Source organism: Lepus europaeus, chromosome 21 (genome assembly GCF_033115175.1).
Source record: "Lepus europaeus isolate LE1 chromosome 21, mLepTim1.pri, whole genome shotgun sequence".
In the NCBI taxonomy this organism is placed as follows: Eukaryota; Metazoa; Chordata; class Mammalia; order Lagomorpha; family Leporidae; genus Lepus; species Lepus europaeus.
The window spans coordinates 28,197,508-28,219,503 of NC_084847.1; the positions used below are offsets into that span (position 1 = coordinate 28,197,508).

Genomic DNA, 21,996 nt, shown 5'->3' on the forward strand with positions numbered 1-21,996 from the left:
GAAGCAAAGCCTAAAAGGTCACTAGAGAAGTCAGACAGGCCTCCTAGCTTGTTCTCCATCATCTGATCACACAACAGCAGTACCACTGTTCCACTGGCACACAGCTTAGTCCACTTCTGTTTTCAAAAAGAGATCCAATTATTTTGGTAACCTCTGAGGCTGAAGATTTCTTTCATGAAATATTATCTTCGATTAAGCGACACTGTTATCCCCTTGTCTGCAGAAGATAATTTAAAAGCTGGGTATAAAGGAATGCGCCTCCAAAACGAAACAAAACAAAAATCCAAACCCAGAAGCGGAGCAACAGTGGATACGTTCTTTTAAAGGCAACGGATTGGCCGGCGCCGCGGCTCAATAGACTAATCCTCCACCTGCGGCGCTGGCACACTGGGTTCTGTCCCGGTTGCCCCTCTTCCAGGCCAGCTCTCTGCTGTGGCCCAGGAAGGCAGTGGAGGATGGCCCAAGTGCTTGTGCCCTGCACCCGCATGGAGACCAGGAGAGGCACCTGGCTCCTGGCTTTGGATCAGCCCGGTGTGCCGGCCGCAGCGGCCATTAGGGGGTGAGCCAATGGAAAAAGGAAGACCTTTCTCTCTGTCTCTCTCTCACTGTCCACTCTGCCTGTCAAAAAAAAAAAAAAAAAAAGCAATGGATTAGGGGCTGGTGCGGTGGTGCAGCGGGATAAGGCCCTGGCCTGAAGTGCTGGCATCCCACATGGGTACCAGTTCTAGTCCCAGATGCTCCTCTTCTGATGCAGCTCTCTGCTATGGCCTGGGATAGCAGTAGAATGATGCCCCAAGTCCTGGCTTCAGATTGGCGCAGCTCTGGCTGTCGCAGCCATCTGGGGAGTGAAGCAGCAGATGGAAGATCTCTCCCTCTCTCTCTGGCTCTACCTCTCTATAACTCTGTCTTTCAAATAAATAAAATAAATCCATTGTAAAAAATGGATTAAATTTGCTAATATTATTGATTTCCAACTAATATGATGCCTTACAGTTTTTTTTCCAGTAGTAAATGCATATACTTTACATATTTAACCTTAAAAAGAAAAAAAAAAAAGACTATACTCAAGTCCTTTGGCCAGTGAAATTCTAATCATCGTAAGAGATCAACAGGCTGTTGAGGCCGGGGCTGAAGCACACTAAGTTAATCTTCTGCCTGCGGCACCAGCATCCCATATGGGTGCCAGTTCTAGTCCCGGTTGCTCCTCTTCCAGTCCAGCTCTCTGTTACGGCCTGGGAAAGCAGTGGAGGATGGCCCAGGTGCTTGGGCCTCTGCACCCGCACGGGAGACCAGGAAGAAGCACCTGGCTCCTGGCTTCGGATCGGCGCAGCGCAGGCTGTAGCAGCCATTTGGGGAGTGAACCAACAGAAGGGAGACCTCTCTCTCTCTCTTTCTCTCCTCACTTTGTGAAATTCTGACTTTCAAATAAAAACAAATAAATCTTTAAAAAAAAGAAAGAAAAATATGGTGTGCTTATGGTAAGCCATATAAAGAGGAAAATTCTAATACTTAAAATTCTCAGGACCTCAATGTTCACTTTTATTCCTCTTAAAATTATTTCCTATGAGGCCGGCGCCGCGGCTCAATAGGCTAATCCTCTGCCTGTGGTGCCAGCACACTGGGTTCTAGTCCCGGTCAGGGCACCGGATTCTGTCCCGGTTGCTCTTCTTCCAGTCCAGCTCTCTGCTGTGGCCCGGGAGTGCAGTGGAGAATGGCCCAAGTGCTTAGGCCCTACACCTGTGTAGTAGACTAGGAGGAGCACCTGGCTCCTGGATTTGGATCAACACGGTGAGTCGGCCACAGCACGCCGGCCACAGCAGCCATTGCAGGGTGAACCAACGGAAAAGGAAGACCTTTCTCTCTCTCTCTCTCTCTCTCTCTCTCTCACTGTCCACTCTGCCTGTCAAAAAAAAATTATTTTCTATGTCTTATGACAAAATACATACATTATGTATGTATGTGGAATCTTTTAAACAAATATGATCTTAAATCTCATACTGAACCAAAACAAACATGAATAATAAAAAAATAACTCTGGCATTATGCACATGAAATACCATAAAAGAAAGTGTCAATATATAGCCTTAACACCAAGAACAACTTGTGAAAGGGAGAAGGGCTAATGCAGTTAACTTGAAATAAGGAAAGTCTCAGGTTGGGATTACAGTCCTTTCCCAACAGCTCTGTGCTCCAGCGATGGGCTCACTTTAGCCCCAGTTAGAAACTGCCTACTTTTAAAACCCCCTGGCATGTGAACAGCTCAGCCTTTGCAACTCCGGCAAGAAGCAATGTTCCCTATACAGTACTGAATTCTGGAAGTTTCGTGTTCAACAAAATAAACTCCCCTCTCCCCGCCCCCTCAAACAAACCCCAACGACTCACATTATGAACATGTGTAACTCCTACATTCTCTTGTGAGAGAACAAGTAAGGCTGCCGATCGCTGGAGGCGGGCTGCTGGTGTCACCCCTACTGAATTCTCTTTTCACCACAGTTCAAAACCAGCTCCTGATGTGATCCATAAGAAATAGGTTTCTGTTTTAAGTATATCTAAAAAAAGGTGATTCCCCCCCTCCAAAATTAGTACAAAGTTAAAAGAAATGCAAATTCACTATGATCTACTCCAAGCACAGCACTGCCAGAAGATTCACATACACTATTTGCACTATTTGGTGTTTCATGTTGGTTTTCCTTAAGATTTATTTTATTTCTTTGAAAGACAGAGTTACAGAGAGAGGTAGAGACAGAGAGAGAGGTCTTCCATCCACTGGTTCACTCCTCAGTTGGCTACAATAGCCGGAGCTGTGCCAATCCTAAGCCAGGAGCCAGGAGCTTCTTCCTGGTCTCCCGCGCAGGTGCAGTGGCCCAAGGACCATCTTCTACTGCTATCCCAGACCACAGCAGAGAGCTGGATCAGAACAGGAGCAGCCAGGACTCGAACTGGCACCCATACGGGATGCCGGCCCTTCAGGCCAGGGCCTTAACCCGCTGCACCACAGTGCCAGCCCCTCCTTTCATTCTTTTAAGGCAGTGGTTTCCATAGGTCAGTTCAGAGATAAGAAGCATGGTTCATGGCAGTTTATTCTGTAACTCCAGTTTGTTCTCTGGGAATATCTCACTTTGTTCCCTGAAATTAGTGCTTTTTTGGTTCATAACTTCACAGGCTGGGCTGAGCCCCACGCTCTCCCTGGCACAGGATGGCTCTCACCATCAGGTCCCAGCTCTCGCGAAGGAGCACAAGGCACCTCTCTTCTTTCTCAGGCTTCTACTCAGAAGTCATCAAGTTTGTAGGAACCTGTTGTTTGTTACTTTGGAGGCTGCACTCAGATGCCTAAACCACAGCATCACATTCATCCTATTGCCAGCTTGAAACTTGTATGAATTTGCTTTCTTGGAATCCGTGAGCAAGAAGAGGTCCAGGTGCTGCGGGTCGTCAGCCATCATCACCATCCAGCCGACCACAAGCACATCCTTATTTGACATTGACTTGAAATGTTTTCTTTCTGTAGCCTTTAGAGATTTGGCAGCATAGTAAAAAAGTTGTGTCCCACACAAAGCTGCCCAGTATTTTGTCCAAGCTGCTACTGTAGATTTTTTGCTTTCTCTTAACAAAGTTTTTCTCCTGAGAACACCTTGAATAGTAACCGCGCCTGGATATACATGCACTGCCAAATCTTCTGATTCTGCAGAACTTTCAAAAGCAAGCCATGATGTCTCTTCACTTAGTTCAGAACCATCATTGCTGCCTTTTGATATGGCACTAGAAAGAGTAGAACTTCCAACTTGGCCTTGAGATGGTGCATGGGGTTTCAGATGTCTTGGCCCTGCATTTGGGAATGTTGCACTCTTAAACTCTGCTGTGTTCATTTTATGAATGAAATTATAACCCAAGCTATGGCACTTCCTATGTCCACATGGAATCAGATTCCGTGGGGACGTGGGGTGGGGGTGTCTGTGGTAGCAAGGCTCCTTCAGTGGCCACACTCTTCCTCCCACTCTGTGGCGATGTCCCCACTTCAGGACCTACTAAATCTTCCCTGGAGGCAGCAGAATGTGGTGTGCTTGTTCCTGGTTCTATCTTTAATGAAAGCTTGTAATTATTATCTTCCACAAACTTTTGCAGTTCTATACACTGAACAGAGTTCAGATGTTTTTTAACATGAGGCAACAAGGGAATATCATATTCACAGGACTGCTGTAAATCAGGAATTATCCTAAGAATGTTATTCATTAAATTTGATCTTTGCTCGTTTTGTAGAATGCTGCCAGTTGATGGGTACGCTGAATCAATGCATGTTAAATCTGACAGATAAATGCCTAAATAGGGGATGCAAGGTGTCATCTTTAAGCTACTTACATAGTCTAGGAGTCTTTTGTAGTTATCCTCTCTACTCATCACATACTCTAATTTTTCAAAGGTAGTTTTGTCTTTTCGACTTAGTAATGCCCATGTCTTAGTCAACCTGAAAACTGGGGCACTCTGTAAGCCAGAAACCATTGCCATAAGTGCATGAAGGTTATTCAGCTCATACAGTTTCTTTGCAGTTTTCATGCAGTGACTCAAAACTTTTGCTCTAATCGTTAATGTCTGAGCATGAAGAATCTCTCTAACAACCCAAAAGCTTACATGATTAAATCTTCTTGTGAAAGCAACAGCAGTTGGCACAGAACTGTATTTTTCTTTTTTATTCCATCCACAACTTGAAAGCTCATCTGGTTGAATAGCTTTAAATACTGGAACATCCATTAGTGTTATCTGACCCACATATCCTTCTGGTGTAACCTTAAGAACATCAAGTACCACAGCATCAAAGCTTTTCTTCAATTCGGAACCTTTGTCACTTAATGATTCAGAGCTCCTACTGTTCTCGGAAGCCATGGCTGCAAGGCTGACGCTGCTTGCCTGCCCATTCTTGAGGGCCATGCTTCCCTCGTCAATCCCTGGCCCTGTGGCAACAGCAACACACAGTGGACTACTTCATGTCCAAGGCCACAGGTGCATCACAGCTGGGCCACTGGGCTGTCACCTCAGAGGATGGGAAGATGATGCCAGCTTCACGCACCGGTGCCGCCGAAGCCACCCAGGGCAGCGCTCGCTGAGCCGAGCACTCGGCATCTCTCCTACATCCTTATTTTTTTACCACACATGTGATTTAATCTATTAAAATTTAAAATTTTGACAATAAAAAAAATTTTTAAATCACCTAAAATTCCACCACCACCAAAGGGCCTGTGCTGTGTCATAGTCTAGGCTAAGCTTCCACCTGTGCCGAGAGGGAGAGACAGAAAGGTCTTCCTTCCACTGGTTCATTCTCCAAATGACTGCAACTACCTGATCCGAAGTCAGGAGTTTCTTCCAGATCTCCCATGAGAGTCCAGGGGCCTAAGCACTTGGGCCATATTCTACTGTTTCCCCAGGTCACAGCAGAGAGCTGGACTGGAAGAGGAGCAGCCAGGACTAGAATTGGCGCCCATATAGGATGCTGGCACTGCAGGCGGAGGATTAACCTGCGCCACAGCGCCGGCCCCATATTCTTAATTTTCTATCTAGTCAATAGTAATATTTTGATGTATTTCCTCTTTTTACTTAGCTGCATGATGAGTGGCTACAAAAATGAGAATACAACAAAGATGCTATTTAAATTGTTCTCTCCCCTTATCAAGAACTTATTTGTGTACTAAAACCGCTTTCACTCCCTTCCATGTGAACTTCTCAACACCCTTCTTTCTGACTTCCCTATCCTTGGACTTCTCCCGTTTCATTCTCCATTTTCCCTTCTGAGCTAACCTCCATCTCTAATACTTCGGGTTCTCATTGCTAATCGGCTTAAGAGCTGACTTTTTAACCTAGAAACCAGGCTGAAACAATCAGGAGAATCTACATCTCCGGATTTTTCTCTTGCAACCTTCCTCCTCTATCTTATAAGGCTCCACCTGTCTGAATACTGCAGGCCCTCTGCTACCAGTCTGTCTAGAAGCACTCTTATTACCCCACATCCTTGGCAACTGTATGTATCTTTCAAAATCCCATTCAAAACTCACCTCCTCTAAGCTCTTCTTCGTGCTCAGATAAGAGTTAATAGCTTTGTGCTCACACCATTCCATTCATGCATTAAATATTACATATTATCCTTTATGGTCAGTCACCCACTTATCTCTTGAACTACACCGTGTGCCTTGAGATTAAGAATCTTACTTATTTCAACACCCACTGGCTAGTGGCAGCAATGGGGATAAGGGGATTGGAGGGAAGGGACAGGGACTGGAGTGAGGCTAGGAGGGAAGAGGTTCTCAAAGGGGGTTTCACACCGAGGAAAGGCAGGTGGGATGATCCAAGAATTGAGAAATGCTTAATGATCAGAGCATAAAGACAGAGAAGGGTTGTAAGCATGGAGAGGCAGGCACTGGAAGGATGCAATTGGCCTTGGAAGCACATTAAGGGCATCTAGATGTTAGCCTAAGATCTTGAAGATAACTGAGGGACTATAAGCAGAGCTGTAGCATGCAGATTTGTATTTTTCAGGTTGCTGTAGCAGCAACATGGGAAAAAAGCAGTGTTGGTTTAGAACACTACGGCTGTTGTTATGTTATGTTATGTTATGTTATGTTATGTTATGTTATGTTATGTTATGTTATGTTATGTTGTTATGGCCTAGATGTGCATGGTGGGAATGGGAATTAAGAAAAGCAGACAAAGCAGATATTAGCTGTATTTAAGACAAGGATAGGACCTAGGCTTTTGGCTTTCACCAATCCAATAAAGTCAGGGTTATCCTGTGTTGGTTATTTGACCTCTCTCTGGGTTTCTTTAATTACTTGTGAAACTTGTTTAATACTATCTGAACTATCAACCTCAAAGGATTTTTATTACTATCACATGAAGCAGCTATGAAAATTATATAGTGGACTGCATTTTATATGGATGCAGTAAAAATAATTAACTGACTACTTGCCATATTTGGCACAATACAAAGCATGTTATACACAATCTCATTTAATTTTCTTCAAAATGTCTCTCTTATTTTATAATTTAAAAACAAAGTAAAAAAAATTTGTCTAAGGTCACATACCAATAAACACTGCAGAACTAGAATTCAAACTGACTGTAGAATTCTAATACAGTGTCCTACCTTATTAGGATTCATCTTATATTTTTCTTCATTGAGATCCCTCTTGAATAAAATGAAAAATCTGCTGCCTCCTCAACTTCTTTTATCAAAGATCAAAATGGGATGCTCCTGCAATGTAGCTTGATTTTTTTGGTACACATTTTCCTTCCAAAAGGCATTCTAATATTATCCCTCACTATACAAATATTAGCATATAAGAAATATCGTTATTGCTCTATTCTGCATAACATAATGAAAATCAATCTAAACAACAACTTTAATTTGTTTGAAAGCATGATAACTGAAACTAGTAGAATGTTACAATGCAAACAGAGTATCTCTACAGCAACCAGAATCATGGGGATCCTTTTGTATGTTAAAGATTTGTTTAATGCTTGGTGTGTTACTGGAGATATCTTACTAAGAACTCTGGCACTAGTTCATCATGGATTTTTTGGTATTAATTCTATTAAAAAAAAAATCTAAAAGAGTTAGAGAAACACAGAGAGATCTTCTATTTGCTGATTTATCCCCCAGATGGCCGCAATGGCCAGCATTGGGCCAGGATGAGACCAGGAGCCAGGAGCTTCTTCCAGGTCTCCATGTGGCTGGCAGGGTCCCAGGTGGCAGGGCTGGTTTCCCAGGCCATTAGCAGGGAGCTGGATGAAAGTGAAGCAGCTGGGACACAAACCAGGTGCCTGCATCACAGGCAGTACTTTACCAGCTACACCACAACAAGGGCCTCCTAATCCTGCATTTTAGAAACATTGTATTAAAATACTGCTTAGATTATTGGTGCTCCTTAAAGCTGTGCACCTCAGGATAGCAGTCTTTCCAGCTCCCCCTTTCTCTACCTGTAAAAGCAGAGCGTAAAATATTGTAAGCAATTCTGTTTACCCTTAAGTCTCTCACACACCTTTAACAATAATTATAATAAAACTTAAAGCACACCAAGTGATGTATGGAGAACTCATCATGAGTCTATTACTGTGCAGGCCCATATCCAAATCTGTATAGACATTTTTTGTGATTCTCAAATCCACAAATCTATTTTAAGGCATTATTACATACCAAGATACTCTGGGCAGCATGAATGGCAGAAGATGGGGGACAATAGAAATACTTGAGTAATACATCCAACAGTGAGTATTATGAAATTACCATTTGTATGGGGAGATGATTATATTCATACGTAAGTTTATAAACTCAGACAGCATCTGAGAATTCAGAAAGTATGTAAAAGAGAAGTGTAGGAGCAAAGACTCATATTTCATCACATTCTCCAAAAGCCAGTCACCACTCTTCAGTTAGGTTGGAATTTAAAAATTTTTTTAAATCTAAGGTCAACAAATTTTATGCACAGATTTAGGAACATATTCTTCTCACCCTACCCTTTCTCTTCCTTTCTCTTAATTTTAACAATGATCTTCCAGTTTACTTCATAGTCATAAAATTAACCCATACTACATAAACAGTTCAACAAATAGAAGGGAAAAACAAACAAAAAATCACACACACACCGCTGTGCCTCAACAGTCCAGATAAGGGCTGTCAAGAATCATCAAATCTCAAAATGTCAACTTCACTTCTATACATTGTTTTGGCACTCTATTGGTTACCACAGATCAGGGAAAACCTGGTATTTGTTTTGGGCACTGGCTTATTTCAGTAAGTATAATGGTTTCCAGTTGCATCCATTTTGTTGCAAAAGACAGGATTTTTGGTTTTTTTTGGCTGAGTAGTAAGTTCCAACTTTTAGACTCCTGCTGGTGGCCTGATTCTGGCTCCCCCTTCACTCCCATCACACTAACGCTCACTTTCTGTCTTGTTTCGCTGGCCTTAAAACACTACAGAAGTCCGGGGTAGGAGGTGGGGGAGGGGTCCTGGTCAGTCACCTTCCTCCCCACAGCCCCTAGAACACCGTCAGAGCCGACAGTCCGGAAAAGGATGAACGGACGGGGGAAGGCGGCCGGCAGCTAACCAGGCGCGCAGGGCAGGTGGGAAGTCCACTCTACGCCCTGCGGCCAGAGACCTCAGGTAAAAGCCGCACTTCCCCCGGTCACGCACACGAGCCACACGCCGGCCACCAGACAACTACGTTCTCCGCCCTCAGGAGCTCAAAAATGGCCCACGCCTGGCGGAGCACAGATTGCTGGGAAATAGGCCCCTCCCGTGCGTCACAGGGCGGCGCACGGGCGCGAGGGGCGGGACAGCAAGCAGAACGTGCGGCTGCGACCCAATGAGCGGGCGCCTTCCGACACGCGGCCCAATGGCAGCGGCGCGCGGGCACGCTGGGGGCGGGCCAGGCGCTCCCGACTCTTCCAGAAGGCCCGGATAGCGCTTCCCGGCCACGCTGAGGCGGCTCTGGTCGCTGTAGTCGCCCGCTTTCTTTCTTTTTTTGTCCGCTGCTGGGTCAGCCATGGCGGCCGTGAAGACCCTGAATCCCAAGGCCGAGGTGGCCAGAGCCCAGGCGGCGTTGGCGGTCAACATCAGCGCGGCACGGGGGCTGCAGGACGTGCTGAGGACCAACTTGGGGCCTAAGGGCACCATGAAGATGTAAGGCGGGGCTGGCTGGGGGGGCCCTGTGCACCTCGCGCCGCCGCGGGGCTGGCGAACCGGGGGGCGCCGTCTGGAGTCCGCCGCCTCAGGCCTCTACTCTCACCCCCGAGGCCCGTCTCCGCGGCGTTTTCATGGCGAAGTTCCCTTACCTTGGCCGTTTGGTGTCGACGCGGTCGCTCTGGGGAACAAAGCTGCCCGCGTGCGCGGTGTCCGGGTTTTGCAGCCGCACGGAGGCGTCTCTAGAGGGGTGGGCTGGGCACTGCATCCCTCTTCTCCGATCTCGGATCCACTCCCTTAGGTTCTGGGAAAAGCCCTTTTTTCTTAAATGGGAGTCTTAACCGAGTTTCCATCAAAAGCGTCGCACGCTGACTGACTGATTTCTGCCCACTGGACAGGCTTGTTTCCGGCGCTGGCGATATCAAGCTCACCAAAGATGGCAACGTGCTGCTGCATGAAATGGTGAGAGGCTGCTGTGCTGCAGGATATCTTGCTTAGCCGTAGTTTCAGCTGTATGAAGAGCTCTGATGTGTGTTCTTAGGGTGGGAGAAAATTATTTCCTTGGAGTAACAGGTGGGGAGCAGAACAAGGATGGGGTCCCTAGTAGTAGTATTGGCAGTAGTAGAGTAGCAGCCCTGGAGTCTGACAAACCTCCATTTAAATTCCTGTTATGCTGCCGCAGACCGTCTGGGTTAAAGGATTGCAGTTAATATGAAGTTAATTGTAATATCTGAAAAATTAACTGCGATTAGCACAGTCAGATGGGCAGAATGCCACAGGATGGTTACGAATTTTTTTTTTTTGAAACAGCAATTCCTCTATTGGATCCTGTCTACCCACCTTCAACTATAAGGGAGATAAAGCTGCCTCTTTGATAGTTTATTTTTTTTTAAAGCCCCAAGGATCAAGAAAGAGATGATTAAGGAAAAGCATCTGTTTCACTGATGGCTGACTTTCCAAAACCTAGCAGGTCAAGAAAAAGAAATGAGTTGTCTCTGAATTAATTCAGAATAAAATTTACAGTTTTAATAGTGTGTGTATAAGTAGCTTCAGCAAGGATTAGCTAGTGTAAAAGATGTAGGAATTGTTCATTTTGGGTGATTTAAATGGCCAGTGCTAGCAGCAGAGATCAATTGGACTGTCCTTTTAAACCTGATATCAGAAAAGCTGTATCTGTGATTTTTAATTTGCAACTTACAAATGATTACAGAGTGGACAAATGAGGGCACCACCTGTCAAGTCTGTCCTTGTAAGCCCTCCTCCATCTCTTCAAGTCATTTTTCAGCTTTTTTTTTGGAAAATTACAGACCTATGGAAAAGATAATTCCAACAGTCTCTAGTTCCCTTTATCTAGATTAGTCGGTTGTTTACATTGTGCTCCATTTCTTTCCTGTTTTTCCTCCAAATCATTTGAAGGCAAATTACAGACATGCCATTTCACCAAAATACTCGTCATGAGCAAGAACTGTCATTCTCTCACATAATCAAAACATCATACCTACTAACATTGATACGGTGTTCTATACAAACCATATTTTTCACAGTTGTCCCTAAATGTCCTTTATAGCTGTTTGCTGTTTTTCCAGGTCCAGTGTAAATATCTGTTCATCATCTGACGTATGCTTATTGATAAGACACTGAGAAGTATACAGGTTCACCCATGTAGTATTCTTGCCAGAGATATTTAATGTCAGCATACTTTGATAATGTGAAGTGTGTAAGATGACTGGCCAAGAGTCTTAAAAATTGTCAGTGTTCCCAAAGACCAGGAAACTGTTCTGAAGTAAACAGAGACATAAAATTCAGGAGTTTTGATTGGATCCTTTGTCATAAGAATTTATGGAGTAACTGTGGAGGGTCTGTGGGAAAAGAGTTACAAGAGAGAGGCAGGGGAGCGTGGGGGGTGTCTTTCATCCGCTGGTTCACTCCCAGTTGGCCACAATGGCCAGAGCTGTGCTGATCCAAAGCCAGAAGCCAGGAGCTTCTTCTGAGTCTTCCCACGTGGGTGCAGCGGCCCAAGCACTTGGGCCATCTTCTACTGCTTTCCCAGGCCATAACAGAGAGCTGGATTGGACGTGGAGCGGCTGAGTCCCGAACCAGTGCTCATATGGGATGCCGGCGCTTCAGGCAAGGGCATTAACCTGCTATGCCACAACGCTGGCTCTTGTGGGAAAAATACATTGTTCTTCCAAAACCTTTATACACAGTGATTTAGCATTCATTGATTATTACTAACGGGGCTGGTTTTTTTTAAAGTACCTGGCTTGCTCTCATGAACCCATCCCACTTGTCAGTGTGTTAACTGTCATATTGAGTAAACCTTAACTGAGCCTCAAGTGTCCTTATCAGTAAAGTGGTGATAATCTTAGAAGTCAATTTATTCTAAAACGTTTCCAGGGCAGATGTTTTGGCCTAGCTGGTAAAGCCACCCACATCTTTTTTTTTTTTTTTTTTTTTTTTTTTTTTTTTTTTTTTTTGGGACAAGCGGAGTGGACAGAGAGAGAGAAAGGTCTTCCTTTTCCGTTGGTTCACCCCCCCCCCCAATGGCCGTTGCAGCCGGCGCACCGCGCTGATCTGAAGCCAGGAGCCAGGTGCTTCTCCTGGTCTCCCATGTGGGTGCAGGGCCCAAGGACTTGGGCCATCCTCCACTGCACTCCCAGGCCACAGCAGAGAGCTGGACTGGAAACTGGAAGAGGAGCAACTGGGACAGAATCCGGCGCTGTGACCAGGACTAGAACCCAGGTTGCCGGCACTGCGGGCGGAGGATTAGCCTATTGAGCCGCGGCACCAGCCTCCACCTTTCTTTCTGGTGCATCCCAGGAGGCAGCAGATGATGGCTTCATTGCTTGGGCCCCTGGCACCATTTGGGAGACTCAGATGGAGTTCTGGGTTTCTGACTTCAACTTGACACAGCCCTGCCTGTTGCAGACATTTGGGGAGTGAACCAGTAGATGGAAGATACTGCTTGCTCTTCTGCCTTTCAAGTAGATACATAAGCAGTTTTTAAAACAGTTTTTTTAATAAAAAAAATCTGCAAAATAGCTAATTGTGACTTTTTAATCAAAGTAATATTTAGTCACATACTTGGGCAATTTGTTCAGATACATGGTGCTTTAAAGAAGCTCTTTACAAATTCTGCGTAAGGTACATTTGATCTGCTTTAAGTCACTCAACTAATTTTTTCTTGTTCCATGTTCAGCAAATTCAACACCCAACTGCCTCCTTAATAGCAAAAGTAGCAACAGCCCAGGATGACATAACTGGTGATGGTACTACTTCAAATGTCCTTATTATTGGAGAGCTACTGAAGCAGGCGGATCTCTACATTTCTGAGGTATGCAGGATTTCTCTTGTTTCTGTGATATTTTATTATGTATAGGAGATACTTGATATTTGTACAAATTGATGTTTTGCAGCTAAGGCCATAGCATAGAATGTAAAGATTTTTAAAAATCAAGTTACATTTTTCATATATGGTTTATATGTGTCTATAATACAATTGAGAGATAACGATGTTCAGGACTGGATATATTTATTTAAAAAAAAAAAATCCAAAAGCTAACGTTTAGATAAGGATTCCACAACTTTTTAAGCCCTAGGTAGTTCCAACATTAAAACAAACCTTAGCATTAATCCACTGTTAGAATTTCTTTGGGGGCTGGCATTGTGGTTAAGCCTCTGCCTGCAATGCCAGCATCCCAAATGGGCGCTGGTTCCTGCCCTGGCTGCTCCACTTCTAATTTAGCTCCCTGCTAGTGTGCCTCAGGAAGCAATGGAAGATGGCTCAACTGCTTGGGTCCCTCCCCTAACGGAGATGCAGAAGGAACTCTCGGTTCCTGGCTTTGGCCTTTGCAGCCATTTGGAGAGTGAACAGGAGGTGGAAGATCTCTTCTGTGTCCCTCTTCCTCTGCAAGAAAGCAGACTTTTAACTCTCCATTTATTTATTTTATTAATAAATGGTGTGAATTGATTTCAGGTTAACTGTGGAAGAGATAAAATGTTCCTAATGGCTGCAGATTGTATCAGTACTGGTGGCTTGCACAGTAAACACCCAAGTGGGCTTGATAGTTCCCTTGGCTTTAACTCTGTGCTACAGCAATGTCTGTTCTTTTCCTCTGCATTGAAAGGAGTTTTTATCCTTTCAAATGTATTCAGAAAGTCAGCACATTATTTTATCTTCATTGTATTAAAAGATGAATAGTCCAGAATATCTCTTTAAAAATTATCTACCCTTTGTCTGAGTTACAGTTGCATCTAATTGAAGACGTGTTAGTGGAGGGTTTGTTGTTGTGTATTTATTGTAGGGTCTTCATCCCAGAATAATCACTGAAGGATTTGAAGCTGCAAAGGAAAAGGCCCTTCAGGTTTTGGAACAAATCAAAGTAAGCAGAGAGATGGACAGGGAAACACTTATAGATGTGGCCAGGACCTCTCTGCGTACTAAAGTTCATGCTGAACTTGCAGATGTCTTAACAGAGGTATGTATAGATTTGTGTCTGGTACGACTACTCGTGGGAAAAAACCCCAATAGTGGAAACCTAGTATATCTAGCAATTCCAATTTTAAGATGCTGTCTGAAGTCTTTACAGTGTCATTTTCTGAAAAAAGTAGGTCCATTTTGTAGCAGTGATACCTACAGTGGTGCAGTGAGAAAGTTCCAGTAACTGCCTGATTGGAGCTTTTAATCAAAGTGATCAAGTCGTAGTAATGAGCATTTCCTTATTAAATATTTACCATTTCTTTGTGTTAGGAGCAAATTCCTTTTCTTCTAGTTCCTTATTAAATACAGGCTGTTGTAAATAAAAATAGTACATAATAGAACAAGGGGAATGCCAAATATTATTTAATTTAGATAATTTCAAATTAAGATGTCAGAAAAGTAAATTATTTTAGCACTTTACATACAAGTATATAATATACCCTGTATAGTCAAAGAAAGAGACCTCAGTTCACAGATTTTGAAGTGAAAAACTATAAACTTCTGAATAACAAGCAGGTATTTTAGCTCTGCAAGTTGAATTTTTTAATGGTTATATTCATATTGCAGGCTGTAGTGGACTCCATTTTGGCCATTAAAAAACAAGATGAACCTATTGACCTCTTCATGGTTGAGATCATGGAGATGAAACATAAATCTGAAACTGATACAAGGTATGTGGTAGAATGCTGTGAAATAGGTGGTAATAGGGTGTTTGGAGATACATACTTTTAGAAGTTTTATGTTTAGAAGTTTCATGTTTGGATCAATACATGTTTATTCAAAGGTATAAGTTTGGTACATTTCTAAGGTAAGTATTATAGTTACTTTTAGTAGTATATTCTCTTGTAATGAGGTGAATGATATGCTGTGTTTAAGGTCAGGTGCTTCTGAAAAAACTATAGCAGAGATAAGGTGTTTACTGAATTGCTGAGGTCACAAAGCACAAAGCTGCTGCCTGTGACAATGGTGTCCCATATGAGTGCAATTCAAGTCCTGGCTGCTCCACTTCTATCCAGTTCCCTGCTAATGTACTTGGGAAAACAGCAGAAAATGGCTCTAGTGCTTGGGTGCCTGCACACATGTGGGAGATTAGGCTGGAGGTCTAGGCTCCTGGCTTTGGCCTGGCTAAGTGCTAGCCGTTAAAGCCATTTGGGGAGTGAACCAGTGAGTGGAAGATACCTCTGTCTCTTAATCTCTGATTTTATCTTGTAAATAACTAAATAAATCTTTTTAAAAAATGGCATTATGATTATTTTACTTGAAAGGCAGAGAGTGAGACAGAAAAAGATTGTCATCTTCTGGTTCACTCCCAAATGCCTATAGGAGCTGGGGCTAGAGCAGGCCAAAGCCAGGAGCCAGAGAACTCAAATCCTAAGGGTCCTCCATCATCTTCGGCTTTCTGAAGTGTGTATTATTAGCAGGAAGCTACAATCAGGATTGGAACTGGGACTGAACTAGGTGCTCTGTTAAGGGATATGGGTGTCCCAAGCAGCATCTTAACAGCTGTGCCAAATGCCCGGCCATGAAAACATTGTGCAGGTGATCACAGCTTGATAGGATAGCCCACAAGTTGAGACACACACCCTGTGGAATTTCCTGGAAGAGATGGGGTTTTTATTTGAATGGACTGTATTGAGGTAATAGTACTTCTTTTTCAGCTGACCTAGGTTTCACCCAAAAGTCTTATTCAAATAATTCAAGAAATAAAACTGACCTGTATAAAAATTTCTAGTATGCCTTCAATTCAGTGTTTTTGTTTTGTTAGTATATGTTTTGCTGCCATCTGGAAATGACTGATTAACACTTTTTTTATGTGTTTATACAGCTTAATCAGGGGACTTGTTTTGGACCATGGGGCACGGCATCCAGATATGAAGAAAAGAGTAGAAGATGCGTACATCCTCACATGCAATGTATCGTTGGAATATGAAAAAACGTGAGTTTATAGCTTCTTAAAAGTGGGATACAGGAGTGGAGGCACCCAGTATTTCAACAAGTCACTTTTCTGGAACTATTTCCCCACACTTGTAAGGATAATGATAGCTCACTGTGGTTTACAACCTCTGATGATGTCCAAGGGGCAGAGTTGGAGTTCAGTGACTTCTTTCTTAAATCTGAAGGCTGATCTAGTTTCTTATGTTGCTGTCTTTCAAAAATTAAGTATTTTTCCTATTTTTGTAACTTTTTAGGGAAGTGAATTCTGGCTTTTTTTACAAGAGTGCAGAAGAGAGAGAAAAATTAGTAAAAGCTGAAAGAAAATTCATTGAAGATAGAGTTAAAAAAATAGTAGAACTGAAAAAGAAAGTCTGTGGTGATTCAGATAAAGGATTTGTTGTTATTAATCAAAAGGTAAGAATGAAAGTTTGATTTATAAGCTAAATAGTCTATCATTTTTAAGATGGAAGGTGTTAAAGCTAATTTTTCTTTCTGTTGTAGGGAATTGACCCCTTTTCTTTAGATGCTCTTGCAAAAGAAGGCATAGTAGCTCTGCGCAGGGCTAAAAGGAGAAATATGGAGAGGTACGGGGTAGCACTTTTTCTGACAGAATTTTACTTATTTTGCAAACCAACTAGGATTATTCCTCTTTCCCTCTGCTTGTATGCTTTATTGTGACAATATAAATGATGTAAAAGTTGCTAATGTAACCATTTTTAGGTATACCATTTAATGACAGCAGGATTAGTGATGAAGCTGGGCAACCATCACCACTGTCCATCTCCAGAATTTTTTAATCATCCAAACAAACTTTATCCATTAAACAGTTAACTCTCCACTTCTCTGTTGCTCCAGCCCCTTGTAAATAAACACTTCTGTCTCTATGACTTTGGTAGCTTCATATAAGTGTAATCTCACTTGTCCATTTGCATCTGGCTTAATAGCATAATGTTCATTTATATTGTAACATGTATCAGTCTCATTCCTTTGTAAGATTGGGTAATATTCCAGCCGGCGCCATGGCTCAATAGGCTAATCTCCGCCTAGCGGCATTGGCACACCAGGTTCTAGTCCCGGTCGGGGCGCCGGATTCTGTCCCGGTTGCCCCTCTTCCAGGCCAGCTCTCTGCTGTGGCCCGGGAGTGCAGTGGAGGATGGCCCAAGTCCTTGGGCCCTGCACCTGCATGGGAGACCAGGAGAAGCACCCGGCTCCTGGCTTCGGATCAGCGCAGCAGCCATTGGAGGGTGAACCAACGGAAAAGGAAAACCTTTTTCTCTGTCTCTCTCTATCACTGTCCACTCTGCCTGTCAAAAAAAAAAAAAAAAAAGATTGAGTAATATTCCATCATAATTATGGAACACCACATTTTGTTTACCCATTCATCTATTGGTGGACATTTGGGTTTCTGCTTTTTGTCTATTGTGAATAATGCTTCGGTGAACATCACTGTTTTATTTTGAAACCATGACATACATTGCTTTTCTTTTGCTTGTCAAGACAGAACATCAAGAGGATTCAGAGAAATAATTTCTCCCAAAGCACTCATCATAATAAAGAGCTCTTGTCCACCTTCAGATTTCATATTGGTGGTATTTGTTGACCTGGGAAGCATAGCTTAAGTAGAGGCATAAGAGAAGAGGAATTTTCAGCAGTTTGATAAAGGATGAGTTTAGGTTAAAATACATTTTAGAACGTTGGTGTAATTTTGGTATATAATTGTGAAAAATTGCTTTCTAAACATTGTTTTCTCTTTGAATGTAACTGGTAACATTGTCTGTACATCTCCCTTAAAATACTTCAATATTTCAGGCTGACTCTTGCTTGCGGTGGAGTACCTCTGAATTCTTTAGATGACCTAAATCCTGACTGTTTGGGACATGCAGGACTTGTGTATGAATATACATTGGTAAGTGTTTTTTTTCTTGAAGGTAATAGTACTTTTTTTTTTTTTTTTTTTTTTTTTTGACAGAGTGGACAGTGAGAGAGAGACAGACAGAAAGGTCTTCCTTTTGCCGTTGGTTCACCCTCCAATGGCCGCCGCGGTAGCGCGCTGCGGCCTGTGCACCGCACTGTTCCGATGGCAGGAGCCAGGTGCTTCTCCTGGTCTCCCATGGGGTGCAGGGCCCAAGGACTTGGGCCATCCTCCACTGCACTCCCTGGCCACAGCAGAGAGCTGGCCTGGAAGAGGGGCAACCGGGACAGGATCGGTGCCCCGACCGGGACTAGAACCCGGTGTGCCGGCGCCGCAAGGCGGAGGATTAGCCTGTTGAGCCACGGCGCCGGCCTAATAGTACTTTTTTATTCATGAGATCTTTTGTAGAAAAGTTTATTCAAACTCAGGATGAGATTTTTTTTGTTGTTGATGTAGATTTTGTTGGTTTTATATGTATAATAAAAATTTTACTTACTGTTTTAAGCAATTTGCTTTATTTAATGTGTGTGATGTTTCTGGTACTGTTTATATGCTACATTCTCTGTATAAGCCCATACCTTCTGTTTACTCTTCCCACGACCATATTCTGGTTTTGAAAATAATTTCTTGTACACAGGGAGAAGAGAAGTTCACCTTTATTGAGAAATGTAACAATCCTCGCTCTGTCACATTATTGGTCAAAGGACCAAATAAGCACACACTTACTCAAATCAAAGATGCGATAAGAGATGGCTTGAGGGCTGTCAAAAATGCTATTGATGATGGTAAGAGCTTTGCTAATTTGAATTCTTTTTGTACCTCTGAAAGGCATGGCTGAATACTGTGTTCTTTTGTCAGTAGTTTACACAGCCAGACACCATGCAAAAGTAAAGGCTTCCCTTGGAAATCATTTTGGTATGCTGAGTTTTTCTTAGCATATCATTATTGAAAGTGAATACAAATAAACTAATAGAAATAACTCACAAGTGCTCAGTGACGGTTTTGCTATTTGATATGTTAATTGTTGCATTGTGGCTTATCAAATGCAGTATGGTATTTAAATTGTAGTGAATTAATAAAAAAAGTAATGGCTTTCGTACATGTGTGTTCTAATTTATATTTTGTAATTTTTATGCTTTGGTTTCTTTTGTTTATAACTTGGCATTTCTCTTTTCTTCCCACCAAACAGGCTGTGTGGTTCCAGGTGCTGGTGCAGTAGAAGTGGCAATGGCAGAAGCCCTGATAAAATACAAATCCAGTGTAAAGGGCAGGGCCCAACTTGGAGTTCAAGCATTTGCTGATGCATTGCTCATTATTCCCAAGGTGTGACCACTTTGTCATTTGTCAGTTTTCTAAACTATACCAAAATGATTGAGCTAATCAAGACTTCTAGATAATGATATCTGCATAATGGGGATTTTGTAGAAGTAAATTTGATCAGTTGTCTCTAGAATAGGGATTCCCTTATCTCTATATTTAGTTCTTCTGAGACCTGAATATCTAAAGTTTGGGGTGGCAAGAGATAACTACTTTTTTTTTTTCCAAGATTCGTTTATCTGTAAAAGTAGTTAGAGTAGTAGAGGCAGAGGAAAAAAGTCTTCCATCCACTGATTATGTCCTCAAATGGCTGCAACGGCCAGAGCTGGGCTGATCTGAACCAGGAACGTGGAACTTCTTCCAGGTCTTCCATGTTGGTACAGGGGCCTAAATACTTGGACCATCTGCTGCTGCTTTCCCAGGCACACCAGCAGGGAGGAGGAGCAGCTGGGGTTCACACTGGTGCCCACATAGGATGTGGGCTCTGCAGGCGGTGACTCACCCGCTATGCCACAGTCTGGCCCCAAGAGATAACTACTTTTTTTAAGATTTCTAGTTCAGGAGTTAATGCTTGAATGTAAGCTTGCTTTTGTTTTGTTTCAAACTGATGAATCTAACTTGTTTACTTTAGGTTCTTGCTCAGAACTCTGGCTTTGACCTTCAGGAAACATTAGTTAAAATTCGAACAGAACATTCTGAATCAGGTCAACTTGTGGGTGTGGACTTGAACACAGGTAAGGGAAGGCAGCAGTTTGTAGAAGGTGAGGTGAAACCAGGAGAGCTGGAAAATGGGTACAAAGGAATCTTGGAGAGTTGCTTTGTAGTTTGATAACAGTACTGTTGGGGAACTCTGGAGTCAAATATGAATGACTAGATAAATAAAGGAGAGCAAGTAATGCCAGAAAAGGGACCTGTTCTTAGCCTTTGTAACACATTATATGAGTACAAAGTGGAAGGCAGATAATGCCGTATGTGTATGATCTGCCGTATGTGTATGATCTATTGTCTGCATTATCAGTTTAATAGGAACAGTTTCTGGAATGAAGAAAATGAAACGCCCATTTTAGCCAGTTTGTAATTTAAGTGCTAATCGTAAATAAAGATAAATCGGAATATGTCCAGAACAACAGAGATGTTCAAACATTTGGTAAATGTAACCAAAGAAGGCACTCCTTCATTGGTAGTCTTCTAAGTAGAAATTAACTACTCGTCAAAGTTAGCATGGACAGGAGTTGTCATTTGAGTAATCAGTGATGAGCCAAATACTGTTTTGTTTTTTCTCTAGCTCTAACCCCTTTTTAAAAATTTTATTTTGTAACACTCTCAGCTTTATTTTAGATTCTAGAAATAGTTCTGTTCATAAAATAGAGAAAGTGTTCCATGTTCTTTTAGACATTTGGTATTACAGTATACTAATGCTTGACTTTAAGAAGAGTTGGTTATCTTTCAGGGGAGCCAATGGTGGCAGCACAAGTAGGCATTTGGGATAACTATTGTGTGAAGAAACAGCTGCTTCACTCCTGGTAAGCTTGGAAAACCAAAATTAGAATAATCTTTGGGCAGTTACCTTACTCTCTCCGCTTAGTATGTTTGTTCTCCCATAATTTGATGAGTTGAAAGCATGGGGGCTAAACTAGCCTTCTGTGTAGAAGAATAAGGAGAAATAGAATTGGTGGTGATATGTATGGCTTTCATTGGAAATGGTGAGTTAAATTAGGGTCCACAACATCAGAACCATGATTTTTTTTTTTTTTTTCTTCATTTCAGCACTGTGATTGCAACCAACATTCTCTTGGTTGATGAGATCATGCGAGCTGGAATGTCTTCTCTCAAAGGTTGAATTGCAGCTTCTCTTGTGTGTGAATTTTGAAGACTCCAGAGTGATCCTGAAAAACAGCTGTGGGATTTTTGTCCAAGCTCCAAATGATTTTCAAAAGAATTTTCTTTGCCCATCTTGGGGGGAAAAAAAAAACAATACTGGCACCTATTCAAATTACAATGTTCTCAAATTATGATTACAGTATTTTTTAAATTGCACTGAATGTATACACATCAAGCAAATCCTTTTACCCAGTGAACAGGATGTTTTGCTTTAGCTGTAGTAGCAAACTTACATGTTAGATAAGCATATGTTATTTACTTTATTAAAATTCCTTGGAAAACAAATTTTAATGGTTTAATAATTTGTTCTTATGGATATATTTAAAATTATCCAACAGTTTCCTGTTGTTACACATTTAAGTTTTAAATGTTTATGCCATTACGACAATTTAAAATTGTGAAAGCATCCATTTCTTTAAGTTGTTATGAGTAAAATTATTGGATCAGTTGGACTTTCACACTTGAAACAGATGTGCTGAAACACTGTCCCAGAAAATGCAGATGAGCAAGGGAATTGAGAGGTACAATTATAAAAAGAAACAAAACTAGAGGCCTATGTAAGAATTGAAGCCGTGACTAAGGGGTGTGGTTACTACACAAGGTGGTGGTTTTCAATCAACATTGTGTAAAACAGTGGGTCCTGAGCTCTAGCATCAGCTGTCTCACACCCGGATGACTGTCTCCTCCTCCATGTTCCCTTGAAGTTTTATACTCTGTAGTCCTGAGAGGTGAAGTTGTGTTACTAAAGCTGAGTGCAATAAATGTTGTTGAAACCCTTCTGCGGTCTTGGCAGTGGTGCGGCTTACA

At 42.4% G+C, this 21,996-nt stretch overlaps 2 protein-coding genes and 2 non-coding genes across 4 annotated transcripts; 3 read left to right on the plus strand and 1 right to left on the minus strand.

Annotated features, from left to right (window-relative positions):
- Nucleotides 1–3,264: 3,264 nt before the first annotated feature.
- On the minus strand, nucleotides 3,265–4,923 carry LOC133750645 (ras-specific guanine nucleotide-releasing factor RalGPS2-like). Its single transcript, XM_062180261.1, is given in 3 exon segments — nucleotides 3,265–3,314; nucleotides 3,317–3,935; nucleotides 3,937–4,923. Coding segments are annotated over 3 exon segments (1,656 nt in total).
- Nucleotides 4,924–9,422: 4,499 nt separating this feature from the next.
- On the plus strand, nucleotides 9,423–21,474 carry CCT6A (chaperonin containing TCP1 subunit 6A). Its single transcript, XM_062180992.1, has 14 exons — nucleotides 9,423–9,664; nucleotides 10,063–10,126; nucleotides 12,864–12,998; nucleotides 13,969–14,142; nucleotides 14,712–14,815; nucleotides 15,970–16,080; nucleotides 16,334–16,493; nucleotides 16,581–16,663; nucleotides 17,889–17,985; nucleotides 18,629–18,776; nucleotides 19,181–19,314; nucleotides 19,940–20,042; nucleotides 20,759–20,831; nucleotides 21,076–21,474. Exons 1-14 carry the CDS (start codon nucleotides 9,528–9,530, stop codon nucleotides 21,146–21,148), a joined length of 1,596 nt encoding a protein of 531 aa, XP_062036976.1. The 5' UTR covers nucleotides 9,423–9,527; the 3' UTR covers nucleotides 21,149–21,474.
- LOC133751143 (small nucleolar RNA SNORA22) lies at nucleotides 13,701–13,834 on the plus strand. Its single transcript, XR_009864776.1, has one exon. It is a non-coding gene; the product is annotated as a small nucleolar RNA SNORA22 (small nucleolar RNA).
- On the plus strand, nucleotides 18,820–18,954 carry LOC133751139 (small nucleolar RNA SNORA15). The gene has a single exon (XR_009864773.1). It is a non-coding gene; the product is annotated as a small nucleolar RNA SNORA15 (small nucleolar RNA).
- Nucleotides 21,475–21,996: the final 522 nt, after the last annotated feature.